Raw genomic sequence first — 24,529 nt, 5'->3', positions numbered from 1 at the left:
CAGGAACGGACACAGTGGTTCTTACCACCCTCAGGAAGGTGTCATCAAATCACTGAAATGATACTGGAAGAAAACAAGAGTGATGAATCTTGCAGAACAGCGCATCTATCTTTTCTTCATGTTTTCCAATTTGCATGAAAAGCTCCTTCAGAAAAGAATGTTTACGCTCGATGTATATATACCTGGTTTGACAATTCCAAACTACACCCCAACCACCCACTTCCGAATAGGGGAAAAAAAAAAATCAGAAGCTTGAATTGTGTAACATGTAAATCTCTTCTGGACTCGTGCCCATCCCCGTGGTTTGGCAACACAACCAGCACAGCATTTCTTTTCTCATCTCTTGAAAAAAAAACCCAACAGAGAAAAAATACCTTGAGAATAAAGGTAATGATTAATCCACCGGGCACAAAAAGGATCGTTTTGGGGATTTCAGGTTCTCACTCGATAATTCAAATAAACAGCAGTGAACAGGGAATGACAATTTCACCAGAAGAGGATTAAGTCACAGGCTCTAATTGCATCTGCACAGAGAATCTCACCAGACATCTCCAGGAACCTCTGTGCAGTTGTCAAAACTTCCATCTTCATTTGCGAGTGAAGTAGGGACCAGAGGAAGCAGGTATTGGTGGAAAGAGTGGTCCTTGAAGAAGCCCCAAGATGCAGCCTGAGAAGGGACAAAATGCGAAAAGCTTCAAGCAGAGACTGGTTTTGAAGAGCAGCTTAGCTAAAGAAACACTCTCCGAGTTCTTGGGCACGTTTATAATGATTGTAAGTATTTCCTAATTTCCTGAGTTCCGACCCAATAATGCCTCCCTGTCTACCTAGCTGGGGGCGGGGAGTTTTGGTTTGTTTTCTTTAAGTTCATCATTAGATTCATCTCTTCCAAGAAACCCCAAGTTACTTCCAGGCTGTTTGGCTACTTAGTGGCCACAATATTAGGCTTCCATTTCTCATGTCTTTATCCACAAGAGTGGTTGGGGTAGAAGGGCGGGGGGGTGAAGTACTTTCTTCGTTTCAGAGATTTACTCAGACTCTGAGAGGGCTTTGTGATTAGAGTCAGCTGTTAGAAATTTTTCTCATTGATTAATTGGTTACAATTTTCCTCATTGATTAATTGGTTTATACCCTGCTTGTTTCCCACAAACACCGAGGTGACTCAGTCACTTGAAATAAGTATTGAAAGTCAATAAATATGCATAACAAGAAACAGCTCATTATTACAGTTGCTTTGCAGACACTGTGTTGTCGGACCACTTGACTTCTAGTAAGCTAGAAATTGCACTAGGTAGAAATAGTGGACTGTGCGGTAGTCTAGCTTTGGTTTTGTGTCATTTTTCCCCCTATTTAATTCAAGATAATTTCTAAAGATCTTTAATTAGACAATTTCGAGAAACTTCTATATATAAAGGCAGGATTGATTCTAAGAACCTCTCGAGGTTTTGTCCAGAGATTTGTGCAGCTATTAATAAAAGATCAGAGGGGCCAGCCCGGTGGTGTAGTGGTTAAGTTCCTGCGCTCTGCTTTGCAGCCTGGGGTTCGCTGGTTCGGATCCTGGACAGGGACCTACGCACCGCTTATCAAGCCATGCTGTGGTGGGCATCCCACATATAAAATAGAGGAAGATGGGCATGGATGTTAGCTCAGGACCAGTCTTCCTCAGTAGAAAGAGGAGGATTGGCGGCAGCTGTTAGCTCAGGGCTAATCTTCCTCAAAAAATAATAAAATAAATTTTAAAATAAATAAAAGACTGGGAAGATTACTAAAGTGGCGTGGGCTGTAGGCTTTCATCTGGCTGCATTTCCAGCATTCTCTGGATCTTGAATTGTTAGTTGGAGCAAGACTATTTGTGTACAGAAAGTTAAATGTTCAGTTGTTCCCATGTGTAGCAACTACTGATTTTAGCTTGCTTTTAAAAAAACAAACAAACAAAAAACTGCTCAAAGATTCCCTGCTCTAGGTATAAATAATTTCATTTTTGTTAAGCTTATAGAGAATTGTCCATAAACTTTGTACATTAAGAAGTTCTTTGGTAATATAGGGCATGGTGACTACAAGTAATAATCCTGTAATGCATATTTAAAAGTTGCTAAGAAAGTAGATCTTAAAAGCTCTCATCACAAGAAAAGAAAATTTTGTAACTATGTATGTTTGGATGTTAACTAGACTTACTTTGGTGCTCATTTCACAGTATATACAAATATCAAATCATTAGGTTGTACACCTGAAACTAATATAATGTTAAATGTCAATAGTACCTCAATAAAAAGAAAATCCTTTGCTTTGGGTAGACACATATTAATTTAGGAGGATAAGCCAAGATTGAGAAATGAATATGAACTCGAAAAATTGAACTAGTGTAAAATGAGTGAGAGTCATAACTTTTCTGGTCTCTGAGAGCCTCTTTTTACCTGATTCATTCCAGTGTTTTCAAAATGTTATGGACAATTTTCCGCACTCCTTGACTGTCCTCACCAGTGTGACTTAGGTAGGGGGAACTCTAAAGAAAATGAAAACCCATGATTCTTCTGATTCCAATCACTGCTTACTGAAAAATCGCCCACACAAATCCTTGGATTTCTATTATTTGACTATCTGGTCCCAAAGAAGAGAGTGGCTGTCACCACAGACTGACTTCAGCCCACGAAGCCTCTGACTTAGGGTCCGGAGAAGTGAAGCAAATTCAGTCACAATTTTGAGTGCTCTGCAGAAAACGCAGAGGAGGAAGTGAATCCATTTTGCAACGGAAAAAGTTAAAACCCTCTTTATTTCTTCACAAGAACTTGTTTCATAATCCCATCCCATCTGGGATGAGTAAGTGAAAGTCGTTTTCAGCCATTCACTGTTCTCCTCTTGCAGCTAGCAGCATGTCTTCCCCTAGAATTCAAGGTGGGAGCTAAAGAAGTAATATCCTAATATTGTAATTTGAAAAATCAGACCTCATCTTCTGGCTAAAGCCAATCATTTCCTGGAAGGTTTGATTTCTATCTACACTGTATGTTTATCTTTCTAAAGTGAACCCTGATGAAATCTGTAATCGTAATTATAATCTGCAAGTTTGCTCAGGTTTCTGGAGATGTGTAAACAAGAAATTTCTGCACAAACACAATCATTTTTAAGCCAATAAATCGACATGGTTTTGCTCAAAGGTTATCCAAAGTAATTGTTTCTGCTTTATTAAAAAATGTCCATTTTGCCTTGCTTTCTCCTGTAAAATGCTTTGCATGTTGATAAGGCACGAGGAAAGGGAGCATTAGAAAGACAGCAGAGGAAAAAGAGGGGGATTGGCAGCAGTTAGCTCAGGGCTAATCTTCCTCAAAAAAAAAAAAAAAAAAAAGATAGTGGAGGATATTAGGACCCATCAGTCCTTCAGATTTTTGAAGTTGGTTTTCCCCCAGACCTTGGGAATCTGGTGCCATTTTTTTCCCCTTCTCTCAAAAACAGCTCTTAGGGGAAGTAGGTCAAACTCATTCACACCCTGGTTTAAATGACTGATCAGGCTTACTGCTAGCATTAAGGGAAAAGAAGGTCCATGAAAAATACTTCCTAAACTACAACTAAAAACAGCAATAGTTAAGTCACGTGACAAAGAGCTGGCTCTAATTTGGCATTTAGACGGGGGATAGATAGGCCTTTTCACCTTTGCTAGTGTCAGGAAGGTTTGCAATGCATCTTCTCTATTACAGGGAAGAGGTCTCGGAACCCTGAGCTGCCAAGGGAGGGAGCATGTATTAAGTACCTATCATATGTTAGCTTCTTTACGTCCATTTGTTTAAGCCGTAAGTATAGCTGCATTAGGGTGGCTTTATTATCACCCAAAAACAGTTGGAGAAATGAGGGCCCAAAGCAATGAAGCAGCAAGCCAAAACAAGGAAAGCAGAGAACTGGGATTCTTTCTAATTCTAGAGCCTCCACTTCCCACCCATTGCTGGAATCCCTTGGTCAATGTCCTTGATAGATAGGAAATCAGACTCCCTCTGCTTCAACATTTCCGTAGATTGGAGCCATGCCTTAGCTCCCCTTTGCTTGCGGCCATGTGAGTTTAACTGGCGGGCACCTGATGAGACCAGACCACTATTTGTGCCCTAAAGTCAATGTCTTTACTTTCTCTGAAGCAGGAAATACTGCTCAATGTGGGTGGACAGGTTTAAGGTGATGATAGAGAACAGAGGACTGCTCAGCCCCCTCCACAGGGGCCTGTCATCTGGGGAGTTCAATGCACGTTAAATACACGCTTCACGTCAAGTTCCTGACATAGGGAACGTTGCTCATTAAATGCTAGCTCCCTTTCCCCTTACCTGCTCCTTCTCCTCCTCTGCTTGAAAGTCCTTATAGTATCTGAAAACAACTGCTTTGTCTCTTCTGGGCATCTTGCAGACACCTTCCCCCAGCATCTGCCATGGACCTCTGCACATACATAAATGGGACCTGTTAACGTGAGTTGAATTAGAATCTCCTCTTTGGGTTAAACTTCCTGGGATCTCTAGTCAGTGCTCATAGTAGCCATGTTCACTCCCTACTATTCTGTGTACCCTCTTCTCTCTTCAAACATTTCAGGATTCTTTGAGACAGAGCTCATCCTATTGAAGATGCTGAGGTGAACAGGCCAGCAAGCAGCCATATTTCCTCCTGCAGTAGAAGAGCATCCTTCTGGGGCTGCACTCATGAGTGGGTAGCATCTACTTATGTAATGGGGAGGACCCTAAATTCTTTTCTCATCCTATCAAGCTTGCCCATTAGAGATCTACCTTTTGACATCTCTAAGAATGAAAAAATGTAAGCACTTCTTTTAAAAGTAATACCCTTGAGGGGCTGGCCCCGTGGCCGAGTGGTTAAGTTCGCGCGCTCCGCTGCAGGCGGCCCAGTGTTTCATCAGTTCGAATCCTGGGCGCGGACATGGCACTGCTCATCAAACCACGCTGAGGCAGCGTCCCACATGCCACAAGTAGAAGGACCCACAACTAAGAATATGCAGCTATGTACCTGGGGGCTTTGGGGAGAAAAAGGAAAAAAATAAAATCTTAAAAAAAAAAAAATAAGCCTTTAAAAAAAAAAAAAAGTAATACCCTTGATCTGTGCCCCGAAGGGAAATGGAAAGGGTAGAGGCCTGGGACACAGGCCATGGAGGGCATGGGAGAGTGGGCCATGCAGGAGGCAGGGAGGAAGTGTGACTGATGCTACATGAGAAACTTCAGACCCCACACTGTTTCCTGTCTGCTCTGGCTTCCCTCCATGACTTCATGACTAAACTGGCCCCTTTGTCAGAGTCACCGCATTCATCATTCCATCGTGTGTGGATTCCATTCCATTCTCAGATGTGCTGACTATTGAAATCCTAGGACTTTAAAGTTATTATTACAAAGTGTGTTCAGATCTTGGAGTAGGTCTATTCCATATTAGAGAGCTTTGAAACAAAAGAATACATGGTCAGCAATTAGAGTGAAATAGGAAAGTTCTTAAAATAAGCCTGCTTTGCAGGGCATGATTCAGGACAATTTTGGTCTACTACATTACTTACAATTCCCAGGAACTGGGAGGACAGTTCTGAAATAAGGGTGGGATGGATGTAGTTGGCCCTTCATATTGATGGGGAAGCTGAGACACAGGCTGGTACAATCACATGTCCTCTGAATTATCAGGAGCTCAGTTGCCCAACCTATGTCCTCACTCACCCTCGGGTTCCAGTGTGCTTTTCCTCCAAGAGACATAGGGTGTTTCCTCATGTAGATTCCTGTTTGTCTTTATATCTTTTCTGGGAGAGAGAGAGAGGGTGACAGAGAAAGGTGATCAACTCCATTTCGCCAGATGAGAAAACAGATGTAACATAATTAACAGGTTCACCCAAGATCACCCAGCCCATGCATGCAAGACCTGGGCTTGATATCTTGACTCCAGTCATTCCTAACATACCATTATTTGATGAGCACTAACTACTTTTATGTGAAAGCCCAAGAGAACTTTACTAATTTTATAGCCTAAAACACGTTAGATATTAGAGATGTCAAAAGTTGATTATATAGAACAGACATGATGATGGCAGGGAAATTTTATAGATGATCTATTAGCAGAGTTTTCGACCTCTTTTCCCCCTACAAACACATCCAAGCCTCTTGTAACACTGGGGTTGTGAGGGGGTACAGCATATTGACCGTGCATTACAATGCGTTTTTCCACTGGTGGTTCTATTTTCTAGATTCTCCTTAAGACTACCCTGTGGCTCAGAGCAAAGGACCTACAGGGAAGTGGGCCTTAAGAGACCCCATAACTCCTCTCTCTTGCTTTCTGGCTCAGCAGTCCCCAGCCCTCTATCTGTTTCTTCTCTGCTTGGTTCTAGCTTCTTGCTTTGCAATGCCATGCCCTACTCCAAGTCTGGGATGTTCAGGACAACGGTCGCAGAGCACTAGATCTGTCAGTTTGCCAACAGATGATGGGCCAGAAGCCTCTGCTGTGAGCAGTGTCCTGGCTGATTCCGGCCATGGATGGCTTGTCGGCCAGAGGCGTGGAAGGATCTGCCATCCTTAGGCCCCGATGCACTGGCTTTGGAATGAAGTGGTCTCTGTTGTCCTGTCCCTATGTCTCTCAGATGAGACAACAGAGACCCACATGCTCACAGAATTCTGTCAAATGCTCTTTCAACCACAGCAGGACACCAGAGAGAATGTCCGCTGTCAATCCCACTCGTTTCTTGTTATTTACTCATGATTTTTATGTCCTGTACTCAGCAGGACATCCACTCAAGTGGATCTGCACTTCTGTACTTGGGTGTTTGGTCACTGTAAGAAAGTCCAAGGTTCCAAATATGAACGTGTGGAAGAGCTAAAGAGGGAGAGTTCCATGCGGATTCTTGTCCTGTATCTTCAGCAAGTGGTAAAGGGGCCTGAAGCAGGAAGTTTAAAGAGTTGTAGTTCTCTACCTTCAGACACAGTGCTGGGGACAAAAGACAGGGAAGGAGGGTAACATTTACTGAGAATACCCTATACCCAGCCTCTCATTAATCCTTGAAAATCTCATGAGATGAGGGAATTGTTCTTATTTTACAGATGAGGAAATTAAGGGTTAGTACAGTTAAGCAACTTGCCCACAGGCAAGTGTTTGGTGGAGCCAGGATTGAAATCAAATCTCTGGTGTCTCTTCCCCTTGCTGAAGTTATCATTCTCACGTATGCTTTTGAGCTTTTACCACTGCTGCCTATAGCCATATATGTCACTGTTTTGTTTGTTTAAAAAATTTACATATATGGCTTCATAGCTTGTATACCTTCTACAATTTGAGATTTTTCCCTGAAGACACTTTTTGCAATTTATCTATTTGGGGACATGGAGATGTAGGTAATTCATTTGAATTGTTGTGTGGTATGGCGGGTTTGGATGTCCATCCCCACAGGAACTGTTATGTTGTTTGCGATTTGTCACAATTACCCACACTGCTGCACTGAACATCTTTGTACACGTCTCCTTGCACACGTGTTCCAGAGTTTCTCTTGAGTATATACTTAGAAGTGGGTTTGGTGGCCCGAGGGCATGTGCATCTTCAACTTTATGTGTATTGGAGAATTGCTCTCCACAGTGGTTTCAAATTTGTACTTCCAGCGGCAACATATGAGTTCCCATTTTCCGCATACTCACTGACCCTTGATATTATCCAACTTTATATTTTTGTCCATTTGACACATAGGAAATAGAATTTCACTAGTAGTTTTAATGAATTCCTAGTGCAGTTGATCATCTTTTCATGTTTACCAAAACTTTAGATTTCCTGTTGTAAATTGTCTGTTGTTATCCTCTGCACATTTTGTGTTTTTTTGTTGTTTTTTTTTTTTACTTTTTCTTATTGGTTAAGGGATTTTGGTATTTACTTAAAATCCAGACGTTAGAGATATTTTGTGTTTTCTTATACAGTTTAATATTTTGCTTTTCATATTTAGGTCTTTAAGTCATTAGAATTAATTTCGGTGTGCCACATAGAGTAGGTGTCTCTTTATCTATATCTGGAAAACTAGCCAATTGTCCCTGTACCATTTTTGACCAGTCTATCCTATCTCTACTGACTGCGATGACGTCTCTGTCATATACTAGTTCATATATGTGTATATGGCTGACATCTAGACTTTATTCAGTTCCGTTGATCTCTCTTTCCAAACCCTCACCAATGTCACGTATTTTTGTTAGAATCACTTTCTAAATAATTTTTGTCTGGCATTATCCTTCCTTATTATTTTTTCAATATTGTCTTGGCTATTTTTAGGGTTTTATTCTTCCACATGAATTTTAGGATCAGTTTATTGAGTTCCATAAATACCCTGTAGAGATTTTGACTGGAATTGCATTGAGTTTGTATGTTATTCTGGATAGAAATGACATCTTTAAAATACTGAATCTTAGCTGTGAATAGCTATTCATTTACAGGTCTGATTTTATATTTCTTTTTAAAGTTTTATAATTTACCTGGTATTAGTCATATGTATCTTTTGTTTGATGTATTTCTAGGTACCTTAGGTTACTGTTACTATTGGGGAGGGTACGTTTTAAAAATTATATTTTCTGATTGGTTATTACTAGGGTTTAGGAACAATATTGATTTTTGCATGTTGACCTTGTATTCAGCAACTTGGTAATTCATTTATTAATTCAAGTTAGTTTATAGATTATCTTGGATATTTTGTGTAGATCAGGGCTGTCAAATCTGATAGCCACAAGCCATATACGGCTACTTAAATTAAAATTAAAGTTAAATTAAATAAAAACTTTAGTTCCTCAGTCTTCCTAGTCCCATTTCAGGTGCTCAAGAACCATATATGATTATTGGCTACCATACTGGGCAGCACAGATCTAGAACTTTTCCTTCATTGCAAAATCTTCTATTGGATGTGCTGACACAGATGATTATTTTTTTCCTGAGACTATGAGAGCTTTTATTTTCTTTTGTTTCTTTCTAGAACTTAAACATTTAGTTTCTTCTTTTTGTCTTATTATCATGATTAAAACCTCTTGCACAACATCATTAGAAGCTATAATTGGGGGGATTCTTGTTTTATTCCTCACTTTAAAAAATCTGCTTCCAATGTTTTACCATTAAATGTGACAATTCCTGTAGGTTTTTGGTAGACACTCTTAATTTGAGTAATTTTGTCTACTCCTCATTTACTAAAACTTTCACTAGGAATTATTGTTGAATTTTTAAAAAGTACCTTTTCTACATCGATTGAGAGAAACATATGGGTTTCTCTTTTATCTATTGATGAAGAAAATTACACTGATAAATATTTTGGGCCTTAAATCATCCTTACATTCCTGAGACTAATTTCCCACCTAATCATACAGCATTTAGTTTGCAATGTTTTAATAAGAATTTGGACTATAATTTCTTTTTATTACGTTGTCCTTGTCGTATTATTATCAATTCATGTTAGCCTCGTGAAATGAATTGCAGTTCTTTCCTTCTTTTTATATTTTCTGGAACACTTTGTATAAAATGAGGATTGTCTGTTTCTTAGAGATTACTTAGTATGTGCAGTGAAAAGGGTGTGGAGAGAGAGAGGTGTGTGCGAGAGAAGATTTCTGTAAAAGTTGTAAGTCTAGTTTAGATTTTCTCTTCTAAGTTCCATCTTGGCAATTTATTTTTTTTTCTAGGAAACTGTACTTCATGTGTGTTTTCAAATGTAGTTTTTCAAAATGGTTAATAGTTTCAAGTTAATACAGGGCAAGCAATAATTTTGAAAGGACTTTTCATAGTATTTGCTTATGGCTTTTAAAATCTCTATTGTACCCGGGATGATGTCCTGTTTTTAATTTTTAATGCAATTTCCTTGTTTTCCCTTCTGTAGTTTCTGGTTTGACCTTTCTCATATCCTCCCATTAAATTGATCAGCTTTCTTTATTTCTTTATTTATTGCTCTTCCCATTCCTTGAGTATTTACCCTTATACTTTTAAAAAAAATGTATTCCTGAGTTATAAAGTTTAAAGTAAATCAACATCTTTCCTTCTGAACAATACGAAATTTTTTAAAATCCTAATTGTGATCAGCCACTCCATCTTACATGTCTTTATTGTGTAATAGTTAAATTCTACCTTTATTATTATTATAGGTGTTTTTAATATTGAGGAGTTATTTAAATTTACTGTTACTTACCAGTCTGTTTGCTACTCATGACTGCATATATCCACTGCTTTCTTTCGGTGCACTCTTTGTGTAGTACGTTCTTTAGGACATTTTTCAGAAAAAGGATGTGAGGGATAAATTTCCTCAGTCTCTGTTTGCCCGAATCTGTCTTTATTTCACTCTCAAGGTTCAATGATAAATTAGCTGATAAATTTTAGATTGATGATTGTTTTTGCTTGGCATTTTGTGGGTGCCACCTCAACATCTCTATTGTTGCTGTTGACAAGTCTGTTGTTGGTCTAATTTTTGTCCTTCATAATCTGCGTTTCTCTGGTTCTCTGCATTTCTCTGGTTAAGAATTGCCCTTTTTCCCCCCCTGAAATTTCACTATATTGTGACTAGGGGTGAACTTATTTTATTTGTAGTGCTCAGGATTCATTGTTTATCTTTAATTTAAAGATTCATAATTTTCAACAATTCTGGAAAATTCTCAGCTTTATCACCTTGCCTCTCCCCCAGTCTCTCTCTATTTTCTCCTTTTAGAACTCCTATTATATTTGTGTATTTGCTTGACCTTCTCACTTTTTTCATTATGTCTCAACATTTCATTATGTCTCTTTGTATTTCTCTCTTAATTTCTCCATGCCGAGTTTTGTGTAGTTGTCTCAAATCTACCTTCCAATCCACTAATTCCCTATTTAGTTGTATCTAGTCTTCTGTTTAACACATTCATTAAGTCTTTAGTTTCATTAATATGCTTTCATTTCTAGAAGTTCTATTAGGTTCTTTTTCTTAATTGCTTTTCTTTTCTCTTCTTATGTGCTTATTTCTTTTATCTCTTTAACCCACTAAGGTCTAATATATACGATTATTCTGTCATCTCAAGTCTTGAGGGAGCTAATCTTCTTGCTTATTTTATCCACTGATTGTCATCCACAGAGGGTCATTTCGTTTAGTATTTTGTAAATTTGTATCATAAACTCTTCAGGAACATTTATTGTTCAGTGTGAGAATTCCATATGGCCTGAACTGTGGAGCTATTCTTCCAAAACCTGTTTGCATTTGCTTCTGCTAGGTTGCCCAGGTATATTACCAACCAGAAAGGGTTATTGTGAAGTGAAAAACTGAAGAGGTTAGATTGATGAGTGTGGGTGCCAGGTTGAAGAGCGCTCTCCCAGAAGAACAGCTCTCTGCTCCGTTTCTCCCACGTGGGATGTGTAACCATGAAGGACTAGGAAATCCTACGCTTTCTCCAAATCAGGCTGGTTCTCTTCCAGTCCTTAGACCCTGAGTCAGTATCAGCTGAAGGAGGACTTTCCTGCAGGTTCCCCTTAGCAGCAGTGAACGTGAAGGGCCAGACTGGCCTGGGAAATTTCAGAGTTCCAAAGAACCTGGGGAGTCTGTTCTGAGTGACTGATCTAGGGCTGCAGATTCCTGAAGCCAAACCGGATTCTGCTCAAGAGAACTGTGCTTTTGATCCCTGAATTTTAATTTGGACCCAGAAAACTCGCTATTGTCATTGATTTTCAAAGGGGAAGTTTTTTGTTTTCTACTTCCCAGAAGTGGGTTTGGTTAGTTTTTTTCAGTGACAAAGTCCATTGCAACATGTTCTCATTAATTGACAAGAAAGGGGAACAGAGGAATGAGGGCAGAAGTTGGCTCTTCTTTACTCATCAGCCTTGTGATGAAGATAGGGCATAAAGTGAAGGACTGTGGGGAAGGGAAGCCTCATAAAAGTGAGATAACCAATAGAACTGATCAAAATGCTAAACAGCCCAGCAGTGAAGGCTGCTCTCCACATCTGATGAGCACCTTATTTCATGTCTGAGGTAGGATTGCAAATGTTTTCAGAGGAAATATGCCAGCAAAACGGACCATGCCCCCTTCTCCATCTTGACAGGTTGGCCAGTCATGCTAAGACACAGGCCTGGGATAGCCAGTCAAGACCAAAAAGGACCTCAGGGCTTAGTCCCTCTCAGCCTAGAATCAGCCCACATGACTTAGTCTCTGTTTGGAAGTTTAGACTTTCTTAGGAGGAAGTCTCCCAAAAACCCTGCACTGCTCTCAATAGGTGAGTGGTTAAAGAGATTGGGGTGTATCCATGCAATGGACTCTTACGTAGCTATTAAAGACAATGAAGCCAATCTTTACATGCTCATATGCGAAGACTCTCTAAGCTGTTAAATTGAAAAAGCAGGCTGAAGATGGTATGTATAAGATGCTCCCATTTGCATAAACATACACACCCCACATATTTTTGACAAAATATACCGGAAAGTATTGATATTAGTTACCTGTGGAGAATAAAATATGAAATCCACGGTGGGAGAGAGATGATTTCCTTATACTTTATGGTACATTTTTTGTAATTAAAAAAATTTGTAGGTTCATGTATATTTTCTTCACCTCCCTCTCCTGCCAAAGAGTTCACTTGATGGAATTTGTCTCTTCCAAGTGTCTTACAGAGTGGTTCAAAATATATTCTGAAGAACACTAGCTCCATGAAATGCAAATACAAATTAAATGGAAGAATTAAGTGAAAGAAAACATGTTGTCCTTTCCAAATATGATTGGGAGACACTGGTTTAAATCAAGTTAAGTAGTTTTCTCAACTTCAGGAATTATCAGAGCCTTTACTGTTCACTATAAATCTCTAAGACAAGACTAGAATATACAGCTGTCCCCAGACTTACTTGACCACAAATCCCGTTTTTTTGAGCAGCATCTTATGGAACTGATGATCTATGGAACATTCTTTGGGAACCGCAGGCCCTGGAATGAATCTAAGACAAAATCAGCTCCCAGAACATCTCCATCTTCAGGGATCTTTCAGGTTGAGAGTGACCCAAGGTATACTTGACATTGTTGGGCCGCTCTGAATAAAGAGAGAACTGTCCTCAGCAACTCCCCATCCACACCTAGCACACTCAGACCCGTGGTTATCTTAATGATGCGCGGTCGGTGAGCCGAGGAGTCGAAAGAAAGATTTCTTGGACTCTCAAGATCTGGCAGTAGTGCTCTTTTATTTAGAGAATAGTGTAGCATGGGGACAGGACCCACGGGCAGTCAGAGCTTCTGCTGCCGCTGCTTCTGCTGCCCACGCTGGCATGGGGACAGGACCCATGGGCAGGCAGAGCTGGTGCGTGGGGACAGGGCCCACGGGCAGTCAGAGCTCCTGCTGCTGCTCTGAGTTGAGGGTTAGGGCTAATTTTATAAGGCATGGGTATGTGAGTCATTTCTTTACAAAACAAAGGAAAGAACATGAAAAAAAGTTAAAATGGTATCAGTGCAGGTGGGGTCTGGTCGTTGGGTGATCCCATGACTTTTAGACAAGAATCAAATGAGATTAAGTAAAGGTCAGAAGCCACCACCCTAAATCGGTTACATGAGATTGCCAGACAGCAACCAACTTAAGTTCTTGCCTTCCCCATTAAGAGTTTCTAGGGATAAGGTCATCTCTCTTCTTCTTCCTAGTACAGAGAGGGAGGCACCTTTTACAGATAGATTTACCTTACAAATGTAAATGTGTCCCAAGAAGGGCAAGTTCCATTCCCCAGAGCCTCCTTCCCTGTTCCAGTTTATCAAAAGCAATCAGCCCCAAACAATCCTGATGCCAAAGAGACATATCCTGGGGTGGCCAATTTCAGGTCCCTACAAGGTCATCCCCGCTTCCTTCACAAATGCAAATGTCTCTCCAAAGGGCAAGCAAAATTCCAGCCCTTGGAGCCTGCTTCTCATCTGCAGTTTTAAAAATAACCAGCCTAAAATCCTCATCATAAACCGTTTTAAATTAAGCAGCCTAAAAATCCTCATCATTAATATAAATATGCACATCTTAATAAATAAATTATTTCATTTCTTATTCTGGCCCTAGGATCATGATCAAGTTCTTGTCCAATCTAGCATTATTTGGGATGAGTTAAGGGATGTGAATGCCTGGTGTAGATCAGAAAAGGAGAGCATTGTTTTTCTTCAACCTAGCAAAAATAATGGAGTGTAAACACTTTTCTAACAGCCAGCCTTAGTGGTCTAGTGGTTAAGACTTGGTGCTCTCACCACCATGGCCTGGGTTCCTTTCCCAACCAGGGAACCATACCACCCATCTGTCAGTTGTCATACTGTGGTGGCTGCGTGTTTTGTGATGCTGAAGGCTACACCACTGGTATCTCACTAACCAACAACAAAAATCACCGTTCACTTCTGAAGTCTGAGTTGGGTCTTGGTACTCTCTTGGTTGGCCATTTGCCCATTCACCTGGTTCTCAAATCTCAGATTCCTCTCTTTTTATGAGCCTGCCCTAATATCATCTCTTTTTGAGTACAGCTGGTTCTTGAGGGGTGACTGATCTCATCCCGATTGTCCCTCAGGCGGCATGTCACTGAATATTTTTAACCAGAATGTCCAGTTTTCAGTCTTGGTTCTTGATGACTATTTTTGTCATGATTGAGAAAGTTTTATTTTCAATTGGAAAACTAACTGACCAGAAAGCCGTGCATAAATATGCATTCTGTCCTAGTAAAGGGAACAAGTAGACCTACTGAGACAGCAGCAGTTGTCAGAGGAGAAACACAGAGCTGGGAATCACAAAACCTGGCTCCACATTCAGATTCTGCCACTTAATTAGAGATATGAATTTTTTCAAGTTGTCCAGTCTTCCGCTTTTTAAATGGAGATTAAGTGTTGAGAGGAATAATGGAAGTAATGTATGTGAGAGTGCCGGGCCCGCAGTGGACATGCTAGAAACATTTGCTCGTTCACCCATCCAGTGGTCAAAATTATGCACAAACCTGGGCTCCACCACTTACTACTCATGCGAATGTGAGAAATTCTCTTGACCTCTTAACCTCTCTAAGCTTCATTTCCTGATTTGTAAAATGGAGACAGTAAGAGCACCCAACTTGTAGGGTCATTGTGCAGATTAATGGGCTAATGTGTGGAAAGTACTTAGCTCATAAAAAGCACTCAATAAATATTAGCTGTTATTGTTGTTGTTACTATTACTATTACATGTTCCAATGGTTATAGTCACATAAACTAAATAGGTGTATGTAGACAGGTGGAGTAGGATGTGGGACTTAGGGTAACATACACACAGCCCAGCCTGGAGGGCCAAGTTTTGCAGAGAATGCTGTACTGACAGATTGGTATTTGTTCTCCTTCCACTCCAGTTACAAAAAGCAAAATGTTTACAGGAGGAGGGGAATCTCCAGCAAGCCCCAAAGTGACTCCCTTCTCAAGAATGGGGAATGTGTTTTTTGGTCTCCCTATCTCCACCACCTTAGATAAAGTTTTGCCCATAGCCGGTCCTTCATTTGGAGGTAGCCACAGATCCCGCCTCCAGGAACTGGGAGGCTGTGCTGCATCTCAGCCCAGGTATGTTATCACCATGGTATCTGTGGGGCCGGGACGTCACTGGCACCAAAAGCCAAATGGGTTTCTCTTCAGAGGGGAGAGAATAATCCCAAAGCTTATCGAGACTGGGCAGGTAACACCTAAGTGAAGTTGACAAGGTGGGGTTAGGAAGGAAGTGGACAGTGTATGCCCTGTTTTAGGGACATCTGCCACCTAGACCCTCTCCACTGTGGCTGAGCAGGAATAGGTTAAGACTTCATCAGATTTTCCAGTTTTTCAAGAATGGTCAGAAATCCAGAGTTCTATGTGTAATTTTTCCATTTTTAGATACTGGAAACATTTTCTAAAGTTAAAAAAAAAATCACGGTGTGAGTCAAACAAAACATCTTTGGGTCAGTCTCACTCACAGGTTGTCTTCAGGGGTGTACTACCAGACCGTGACTCTGCTCTGAAGGGGTCCTTAACCACATTCTACAAAGACAACATTTTCTCACCAGAAAAGGGCAAATGGAGAGATTGTGAGGGTCTAAGCCTTCTGTTCAGTATCATCTGTTTACAGGAGGCCTGGCTACTGGAGATCTAATGCCTGCATGTAGGGTTGTGGCTCCTTTCTCTTCCCATCCTACCAACTGGTAACATTGGTTGAGGCAATAGCATGAAAACCTTTTTTATTTCAGGAAATATCAGAAAAGAAATCTTGATCTCATATCATCTTGAGTTCCTCATTAGGCATTAGTGCACTGTCATACACTTACGTGCATATATTAATATATCTCAGATTTAGTAGTATTATGTCAGCTGGTGCAATAATTTTGAGTATTAATCAAGTGATTCAAGAATTTGGGAAGACGAATGTCCAAATAGCCATCATTTAGTGAGTAAGACTGAATTACAAAACCATATCTCCCTGCAGCCTCTTCCTAGGCATAGATGCTTAAGCCATTCGTTAATATCAAGCTTCTAACATTAAATGACAGTTCATCACTTCGCCTCTACTTTTCTTGCTGTTCTTACTAGTTCTCTGCCATCCTACCTCTTCCACTGTCCATGAGCTCTCAGAGGACCTGGGTCTGACTCTTTGTACTCCTGCTACCACTAGGCGCTTAGAACTTTCAAATGTACATATACATGGAGGAATGAATGAAGGGAGGAAGGAATGGCTGAACAAACGCCAAATCCCAGTTAGAGGTACTTGTAGACTTGGGGATCTTAGTTTCCTATAATTTTGACCTTTTGAAAGACTTCTAAAGCACAAATCTGAACAAACTGCTTACTTGGCCCAGTGCAGTTGAGTGTAAGTGAAGGAGCACAAACTGTAGACACAAACTAGTTTTGGGTTCACGAAGAGCTTTTTCACCAGCTGTCTGTCCTCAGGCAAGTTACTTAATTTCTTTGTCCCAAGGTTTCTTTCGATGAAAACAACAGAGTTTTCCTTCCCCTCAGGTTATTATGAGGACTAAATGAGAGTATTTATAACATATATATATATCTGTGTGTCTGTGTGTCTACATATCTGATACACCCAGCCATACACACACACTCACACACGTATATATAAAACAAATCCATTTATTTAAAACACAAATGTTGCCATAGATATACTCTTTTAATCTTGCTTTCTGTTTTATGAACATCTGCATCATTTAATGACAAGTTGTTTACTGGAGGATGTTTTTCATTTAAAATACATTCCTTACCTATTTCCAAGACAACCTGCAATGTACAAGATAAACAGTCATACATGACTCATAGTCTTGGGTCGCATTGTTGCTGCCCACGTGGCACATAGCAAACATGCCCGAAACTGGCACTCCTGGATTAAAGGAGGATATTAGCTTCCTATAAAAGTTTTTAAAAGAACAACAACAGAAACTAGCCAGTCTGCTCTGGAGGTATTGGGGCATTTTAGAATGGCCACTGGGGTTTCTTCTTTGGCTATGATTCAACAAAAGGCACTAAGGAGGCAGGCAGGGGTGAGAGAATTGTTTGGCTTCTAGGGTCTTGGTGATGAGATTAGATATGAGTTCTAATAAGCCCCCCAAATGATGGCCATTGTCACAAGAAATCTATGTGGCTCGTGGGTGTGGTTCATCAGTGTGGAACACGCCTGCCCCACCATTATCTCAGCCCACTCCCTCGCAGTACAAGGCACGTTTGATCAGCATTAGGGGAATGAGTGTGCCTTCTGCTGATGACCACAAGCTTGGGAGACACCATGAGGAAAGGAGATAGCAAGAAAGAACAAGAGAGGAAAGGGGTTAACTGGGCCTTCAGGTCTGGTTTTCCCGTGGTGAGTAGTTGGTCATCTAGTGGAAGTTGTCAATGCAAGGGGAGCTAGAAATCAGGCACATAGAAATCAATAAAATAGGTTTTGCATAAATTGAAAAAGCTGTACTTAATCACCTACATATCTCGTTGACCTCTGAGAAAAGAAGGGAAATGGGGCTGAAAAGGATTTTTCTCTAGGTCATGGAAGCTTTGGTGAAAAAGCACAAGTATTGGGTATTTTTATGAACCAGAGTGACCGCATTTGTTGTCACCAGGAAAGCCCACTTGTCCTGACACAAAGACCAGGACCCACAAAGAGGCTCCCAAATGAGCTTCATCTTCAGTCCTTTCTCCTCGGACTGATGTATCTGGTTTTCAGTGAGGCCTGTTATAGGTAGATTGGTAACAGCCGGCTGCTGTCTGAGCTCTCCAAGTCCTTCAGCATTCCCAGACAGCCCTTCGCTTTCAGTATGCAGATAGGAAAACTGGTGCCCCTGTCCCACACACACCCTGTGAAACCCTAGTGTGCTCCCTGAATATTTCTATGAATTCTTGGGGGCATTGGTTGCTTCTGATGACTTCTTGCCCCATCTGATGTATAATGGTTAAGAGCACAGGCCTCTGACAAGACAGACCTGAAGTCAAATCCTGGCTCTGTCTCCTTTATTTTTATTACGTTACATTGGGCAAATTGCTTGGCCTTTCTCAGCCTCATTTCCTTATCCATAAAACGGAGACAATAATACTTCCCTCCCAGGGTGATCATAAGTTAATAATGGGATAATGATGAAGTATTACAGGTAAGGCTCTTACCATGGAACCTGGCACAAATCTCACACCAAAGAGACGGGAGCTGGTATTTGTATTCCTTTATTCCCACTACCTGAAACAGAAGAGTGAAGGCAGTAAACATCTCATACAGCCTTTATTCCAAAGTCCATGACAGTGTCCCAGTGAACTCCTTTCAACTTCAAAAAGTTTCAAGATCTCCTTAGAATAGAAACTGTTGTTTTAATGTCCATTAATTCTGAAAATACTGAGCCATAAAAGAGAGATACAAGACATGTTACTTTTTCCTTCTTTGGACAATGTTTGATGCACCCAAAAAATTACAGGGCCCTTGCAATAATTGCAAGGTTCCCGGGTGACCCTTGACCCCAGGTTGCATGCATTTGCAAACATTTTACTAAGGAAGTCCTAACTTTCGTTAACTACTGCTTTTCTGGAAGGGCTCGGTTTTTACATACTCACTGAACAAATATTTATTGAGTGTCTGTTACACACCATGTACTATGCTGGGAATAGCTTGATTTGCGCTTAAAGGAGATAATAGATGTGCAAGAGATTTGAGAAGGGTCAAATGAAATAAAATCTGTGGGTTTGCTGTTCTTTGTCCCCATCCCCAGCATTTCAGTTCATGATAATCACTTTATCACATTAGGTTTTATTATTGTGTTTATATTGTGATTATTGTGTCTAGTAATCAGCTTATCATAAGGGTCATGGCTCAGCTGGGAACTTCCCAGCTGTCCCAACTGATACTTCTTAGAAATTACACCTGCCACTTTTCACATCCTACCCCCAAATTTACTTTTTCTCTTGAAAAGGCATTTGTACAGGGTTTTTTTCCCACTTGTGTTTAGATATTTTAATATCTTCCATCATATATTGTTTGAGCATGGAATGTAAAGAAGCGTGAGTTGCTCTGGTGGACATTATAGTTTTGGTGACGGTGCCACAAGGCAAGGTGGAATATAATGAAATGACATTGTAAAGACATGGTAGAAGAAGAAGAAGAGGCCTCTGAGGGCTTAAGTTGTCAGAGAAAGTCCTACGGGAAAGGTAGGATTTGAGCTCAGTGTTAAGAATAGATTGGGTTTGGTTGGGGAAGGTGCAGGCAAAGGACATTCTGCTGGAAGGTACAGCATGAGTAGGTGTGCAGAGGTGGGAATGAGTGTCGTGAGCTCAGAGGACTCAAAGTGATTAGGATGCTAGCCTGGCTGATGCAGAAGATTTATGCTGAAGAATATAAGGCAGGAAGTGGCAGGAGCTCTTGAGACAAGGCACTGGAGAACCCCGCGTACCACATTGAGGAGTTTGTGCTGGCACTTCCTGAGCAACAGAGGGGCAGCATATAAGTCGTGCTTCATCTGGCATGGGAGACACCAGAGGGGGAGACACTGGAGGTGGGGATACTGGTTGGAGGCTGCAGAAGAAGGCTCAGTGAGATTTGGGTGTGCTTGGCTATGAGTGGCCAAGAGAGAGAAATGGAAGGAATACCAAACGATTCCAGAATGTTTGGCCTGGGTGATTGGGAATGACTTGCGGATACCTCACTCACCAATTTATCTTTTGTAGGAATTCAGCCTTTTAAATGTCTTTCTTTCTTTTCCATCGAAATTCTTACTCTTGCTCCTGACATGCGTGGAACCTGATAATAAACACAGTTGTTTACTCTCTCCTCTTTGCTAGCATTGCTTTCCCACCAAAAGCACTAAAACCTCGCCAGCGATGAAATGACTCTTCTTTGGAGAAAGACAAAACAACCTGAAGGTCTTTCAGTTTCCCACTCCCCCCTCTCTGCAAATTGTGATCCATTTGATCCAGGAATGAAACGGCAACTATTTCTAAAATCTGTCATAGATGTGTTTTCTCCCCTGTTTTTATTGCCAGACATTGATTTAGTGGTTAAGATCATGAGTCCCTTTGTCTTAACTTATTCACCCTGAATTGGAGTTTCCCTTTTGAGTTTATACTAAAAGCAATAATAGTTGTACTTATTATTGCCCTTTGTTGTTTAAATAGTGCCTTCACTAATGTTACCCCATCTGAACCTTTTCTGAACAGTCTTATGAAACAGCCTCGCAGGTGTTTTTACTCCCCTTCAATAGATGAACAAGCTGAGACTGAAAAGTGAAGTGTTCATTTACACAGACACCAGTCATTCCTGGAAGCAGCACCTGGGATCTGGTTATTTAATTACCTCCAATATACTAGACGCTACTACAGAGACAAAGAAGTTTAATACATGATCTTGAGTATCTTCTTATAAAATTGGGAAAACTAGGCATAGATACGGAAACAGTTCAATGACATCTGTGACTAAGTGCCCCACTAGATGGCAATAGAAGCAATGAAGGTACATGCTTCTAAGAAAAGAACGAAAAAAGCAATTTCAGCATCTAGGGTGGAAGAGGAGAGTATCAATCATAGTGAAATTTGACAGGACAGAGGCCTCCCCAGGTCCACTCAGGCCCTTTAAAGTTTTCACGCCCTCTCTGGACTAGCACAAGTGCATCATGCACATCAGACCACAAAAGAGAGAAGATGCTCATTCGGAAAGCAGTCATAGCTCGGGGCTGGCCCGCGTCTGAATGCATTTCTTCTAACCCCTCAGTTGTCTAAATCAGGTCATCCCGCTGTCGGTAGTATTTTTTAGTTCTTTCCAGAAGATGCTACCTAAATGCTAGTTAGCTTGCAAGTTGTGCCCAGGGCATTTAAGTGGCTTTAAATCAAAAAGAAAGAAAGACACCAATGTGGTTTTAATTCTGACAGTTATTATAGTAGATAGGGATTCTAGAGAAAATAATGTCAAGTCTAGGTGAAGTTGGTAGGCTATGCCATGAACCCAGGGGATTATTTTGAAAAGGGAAAAGGGAATGTGTTCCTCCTGCAACTTTGTTTAGCATTCAATGTAGAGTCTGGAGGCAAGGCTGTGATGAAAGTCAAAGACAGCCATGTGCGCGGGATGCGTAGCACTTCCCTCGAGATGTCAAGCCCGCCTACTTCTCCCTGCTGTCTAGTAGTTAGAACTAAGGCAAGTCAATATATCCCAGAACTGGGGACTGGAAGGATGTTAAAAGATCATCTAGGTAATTCTCTGTCTTCAGGAAGGAGTAAACCAAAGTCATTCTATATGTATTAAACATCCCTTGTTTGTAAATTATACTTCTCTGGAAGACCTCACAAATGCGCCCCCCGGGAGAGCTATTTAGAATTAATTCATCACTACCAGGAAACTGTTTATGTGCAAGCTCTCATATTACAGTCTCAAACTTCCAGTTTCATCCTTGTGGGAAGAAACACCGTAGGTGGTTATTACCTTCCTGAAAAGAAGTGTTCACGTTCTTTATCTCTTTTTTCTTAGATATATTTGTCTCTGAAAACTTTCCTCGTACGTCCTTCAATAATATTCATCACTTGGTGCTGAGCCCTCCCTCAAGTTGGTTGCTCTTTAGTGATGACACCCAAACTGGACTCTCTATTTTAGAAAAAGTTTGGCCAATTGGATACATAAAGAGCAATGATGTAACGATCCTACAGTCCAGGACTTAGTCCTCCAGGACCACACGAGCTCTGTAACCCACAGCATGAGCTGATGGTCATTAACATGGTGTCTTGTTATTTTCCTACGAAACTTGTCTGCACTGTTCCATCTTTCCCAATAACCCTGCTTCACCAGATGTTCTTTAATGGATCATGATTAAATGGTTTTAATTGGTTGTTCAATGAATATATAGGACCCACTTTTTAACAATTAGGAAATACATGGTCTGAATGTTTGTGCCCTCCCCAAATTCACTTGTTAAAAATCTAATGCTCAGGGTGATGGTATTAGGAGGTGGGGCCTGTGGGAGGTGATTAGGTCATGAGAGCAGAGCCCTCACGAATGACACTGGTGCCCCCATAAAAGAAGTCCCAGAGAGCTAGCTCACCCTTCCACCACATGAGAACACAGAGAGAAGTCTGCAACCCGGAAGAGGGCCCTCCCCTGACCAGGCTGGCACTATCTTGGACTTCTAGCCTCCAGAACCATGAGAAATAAGTCTCTGTTATTTATGAGCTACCCAGTCTGTCGTATTTTGTTATAGCAGCCCAAATGGACTAAGACACATGGTTAAAAAACAGAAAAAAAAGAATATACAATGAAAAGTTTTCTTCCGACTCCTGTCCTGGCCATGTAGTTTCCCCCTCTAAGATCCAACCCCACTTCCTGCCGTTTGCGCATTCATGGTAATAGACCATGTATATGAAAAGAAATATATATAATGTGTTTTTAATACAATTGGCAGTGTGCTGTAACACTGCGTTGCATCTTTTTTTTAATTTAATAATATACCTTGGGGATCTTTCTACTTTGGTACACACAGATCTTCCTCATTCTATTTTATGGCTGCATAGTATTCTGTTGAGGGAATGGACCATAATGTATTTATTCCAAACCTTTCTGAACACTGATTCTATTCTCCAAAAGATCCTCTAGCAGCTGCAGATTGTGGATGACTCACTATCATACTTCACCTGCGTTGTACAGCGGTGCAGAGTGCTCACAGCATTGTGCTTAGTGCCCTAAGAAATGCAAGAAGCAGTAAGTTTGCCAGCTTCCGCTCTTTAGGAAACTACGGTCTCATTAGAAAGAAAAAACATGGGGATTAGGAGGGCTTCATTGCCAACTCTATCCCCCGACAGTTTCTTTTGTTTTCTTACACAACACACACTCTTTCTAATGGCCTTGCACATGGTACGAATGGCCTTTCCACTTGTTGGATGTACATGTGATTATTTTTGAGCCTGATCTGGCTTATACTGGGAACTTCTAGAGCAGGGATCTCAACCCCAAATTCCTATAGGGCCCAGAAAGGAGACCTAAATGAGTGAAGTGAAGCGAAGTGAGCCATTTGGGAGAGCACACACTCTGCTCAAAGGGAGCAGCCAACTGCTACTTTGCTCCAGGAAGTTATTTTCCTGAGGGTTGCCAGATTTTCTGATTGATTTAAAGAAACCAATGGGTAAAAGGCACATGGGATCTTTCTGTGCCACTTCTTATAACCTCTTGTGAATCTACAACTATCTCAAAGTAAAAAAGTTAATTTAAAATAAAGCCAGAAACCTGGATCATTGTGTGGCATTACCCAATTTACAAATGCAGGCAAAATTTTAACACTGTGCAGGCCCAGCAAAACTCATCTGTAAGCCAAATGCAGTCTTGGGACCACCATTTTGCTATCTGCACATAGGTGGATCATTATAATTTGATTTGTATGAAGCTTGAGGCAGCCCAATCCATGAGTTTGGTTAAAAAACATGTCTTGTTATTGCGACTTTCCATTATCTTTGACAGTGGCCATTGCCACTTACCTGTTGAGTTTCTTCTCATTCTAGGTCCTTGGATGTGGCTCTGTTGCCCAAGCTATCCTCAGTCGAGGACATTTTGGAGGAATTGTCACTATCAATGTTGGATTTGCAACGGCCGTTGCAATGGCCATTTATGTGACTGGAGGTGTCTCTGGTAAGTAATAGAAATAATAATAGCGACTACTAACTCATTCCAATGTGCTAGAACAGTGCTGCATGCTTTACATTCCTTAATTTATTTAGATCTCAACAATCTTGCAAGAATATCTATTTGATTCTGTTTTGATAGACGATAAATTGCAATGGGCAGCAAATAGTGACTTGTGCAAAGGCGACATTTAGCAAGAGACAGAGATGGCAGTTAGAACTCAGAACTGACTGATTCCTAAATCTGACCAGTGCATCATATTCTTCACGTCAAAATGATCTTTTACTTGCTCTACCCCATGCTTAGAAACTGTTTCCCAGATACTCTGAACAGCCCAGTGAAGATCACTCCAACAGAGGCAAGTCCCTGGACCTGGAGCCACCGCTATCAGAGAGTCTAGGTCATTGCACAATGGCTGGTGCTTTCATGGGCACACAGGTCTGATCCGGAAGTCTTGATCTAATTCTGCCCTGAGAGGTAGGCTGATTAGAAGCCTCTCTCAAGGTTCTGAGAAGCAAAATGAAATG

At 40.9% G+C, this 24,529-nt stretch overlaps 1 protein-coding gene and 1 long non-coding RNA gene across 3 annotated transcripts in view; one reads left to right on the top strand and one right to left on the bottom strand.

Moving 5' to 3' along the window:
- Positions 1-281: 281 nt before the first annotated feature.
- The window catches only part of AQP9 (aquaporin 9), a 42,383-nt gene continuing 18,135 nt past the window's right edge, over positions 282-24,529 (top strand). Inside the window, exons 1-2 of one of the 2 annotated variants that reach the window (XM_008521807.2) lie at positions 282-771; positions 23,882-24,008. In XM_008521807.2, the coding sequence (XP_008520029.1) occupies positions 661-771; positions 23,882-24,008 (238 nt within the window). In that variant the 5' untranslated portion in view covers positions 282-660. The remainder of the gene's footprint in view (positions 772-23,881; positions 24,009-24,529) is intronic. The other variant, XM_070579054.1, reaches the window with a different exon arrangement.
- Positions 4,298-12,930, bottom strand: LOC139076506 (uncharacterized). The gene is made up of 3 exons (XR_011528203.1): positions 12,793-12,930; positions 5,673-5,752; positions 4,298-4,407 (listed from the first exon to the last, which is right to left on the bottom strand). It is a non-coding gene; the product is annotated as an uncharacterized lncRNA (long non-coding RNA).

This window comes from Equus przewalskii, chromosome 1, assembly GCF_037783145.1.
Source record: "Equus przewalskii isolate Varuska chromosome 1, EquPr2, whole genome shotgun sequence".
In the NCBI taxonomy this organism is placed as follows: domain Eukaryota; kingdom Metazoa; phylum Chordata; class Mammalia; order Perissodactyla; family Equidae; genus Equus; species Equus przewalskii.
This window is presented reverse-complemented; position numbering and strand designations above follow the sequence as displayed.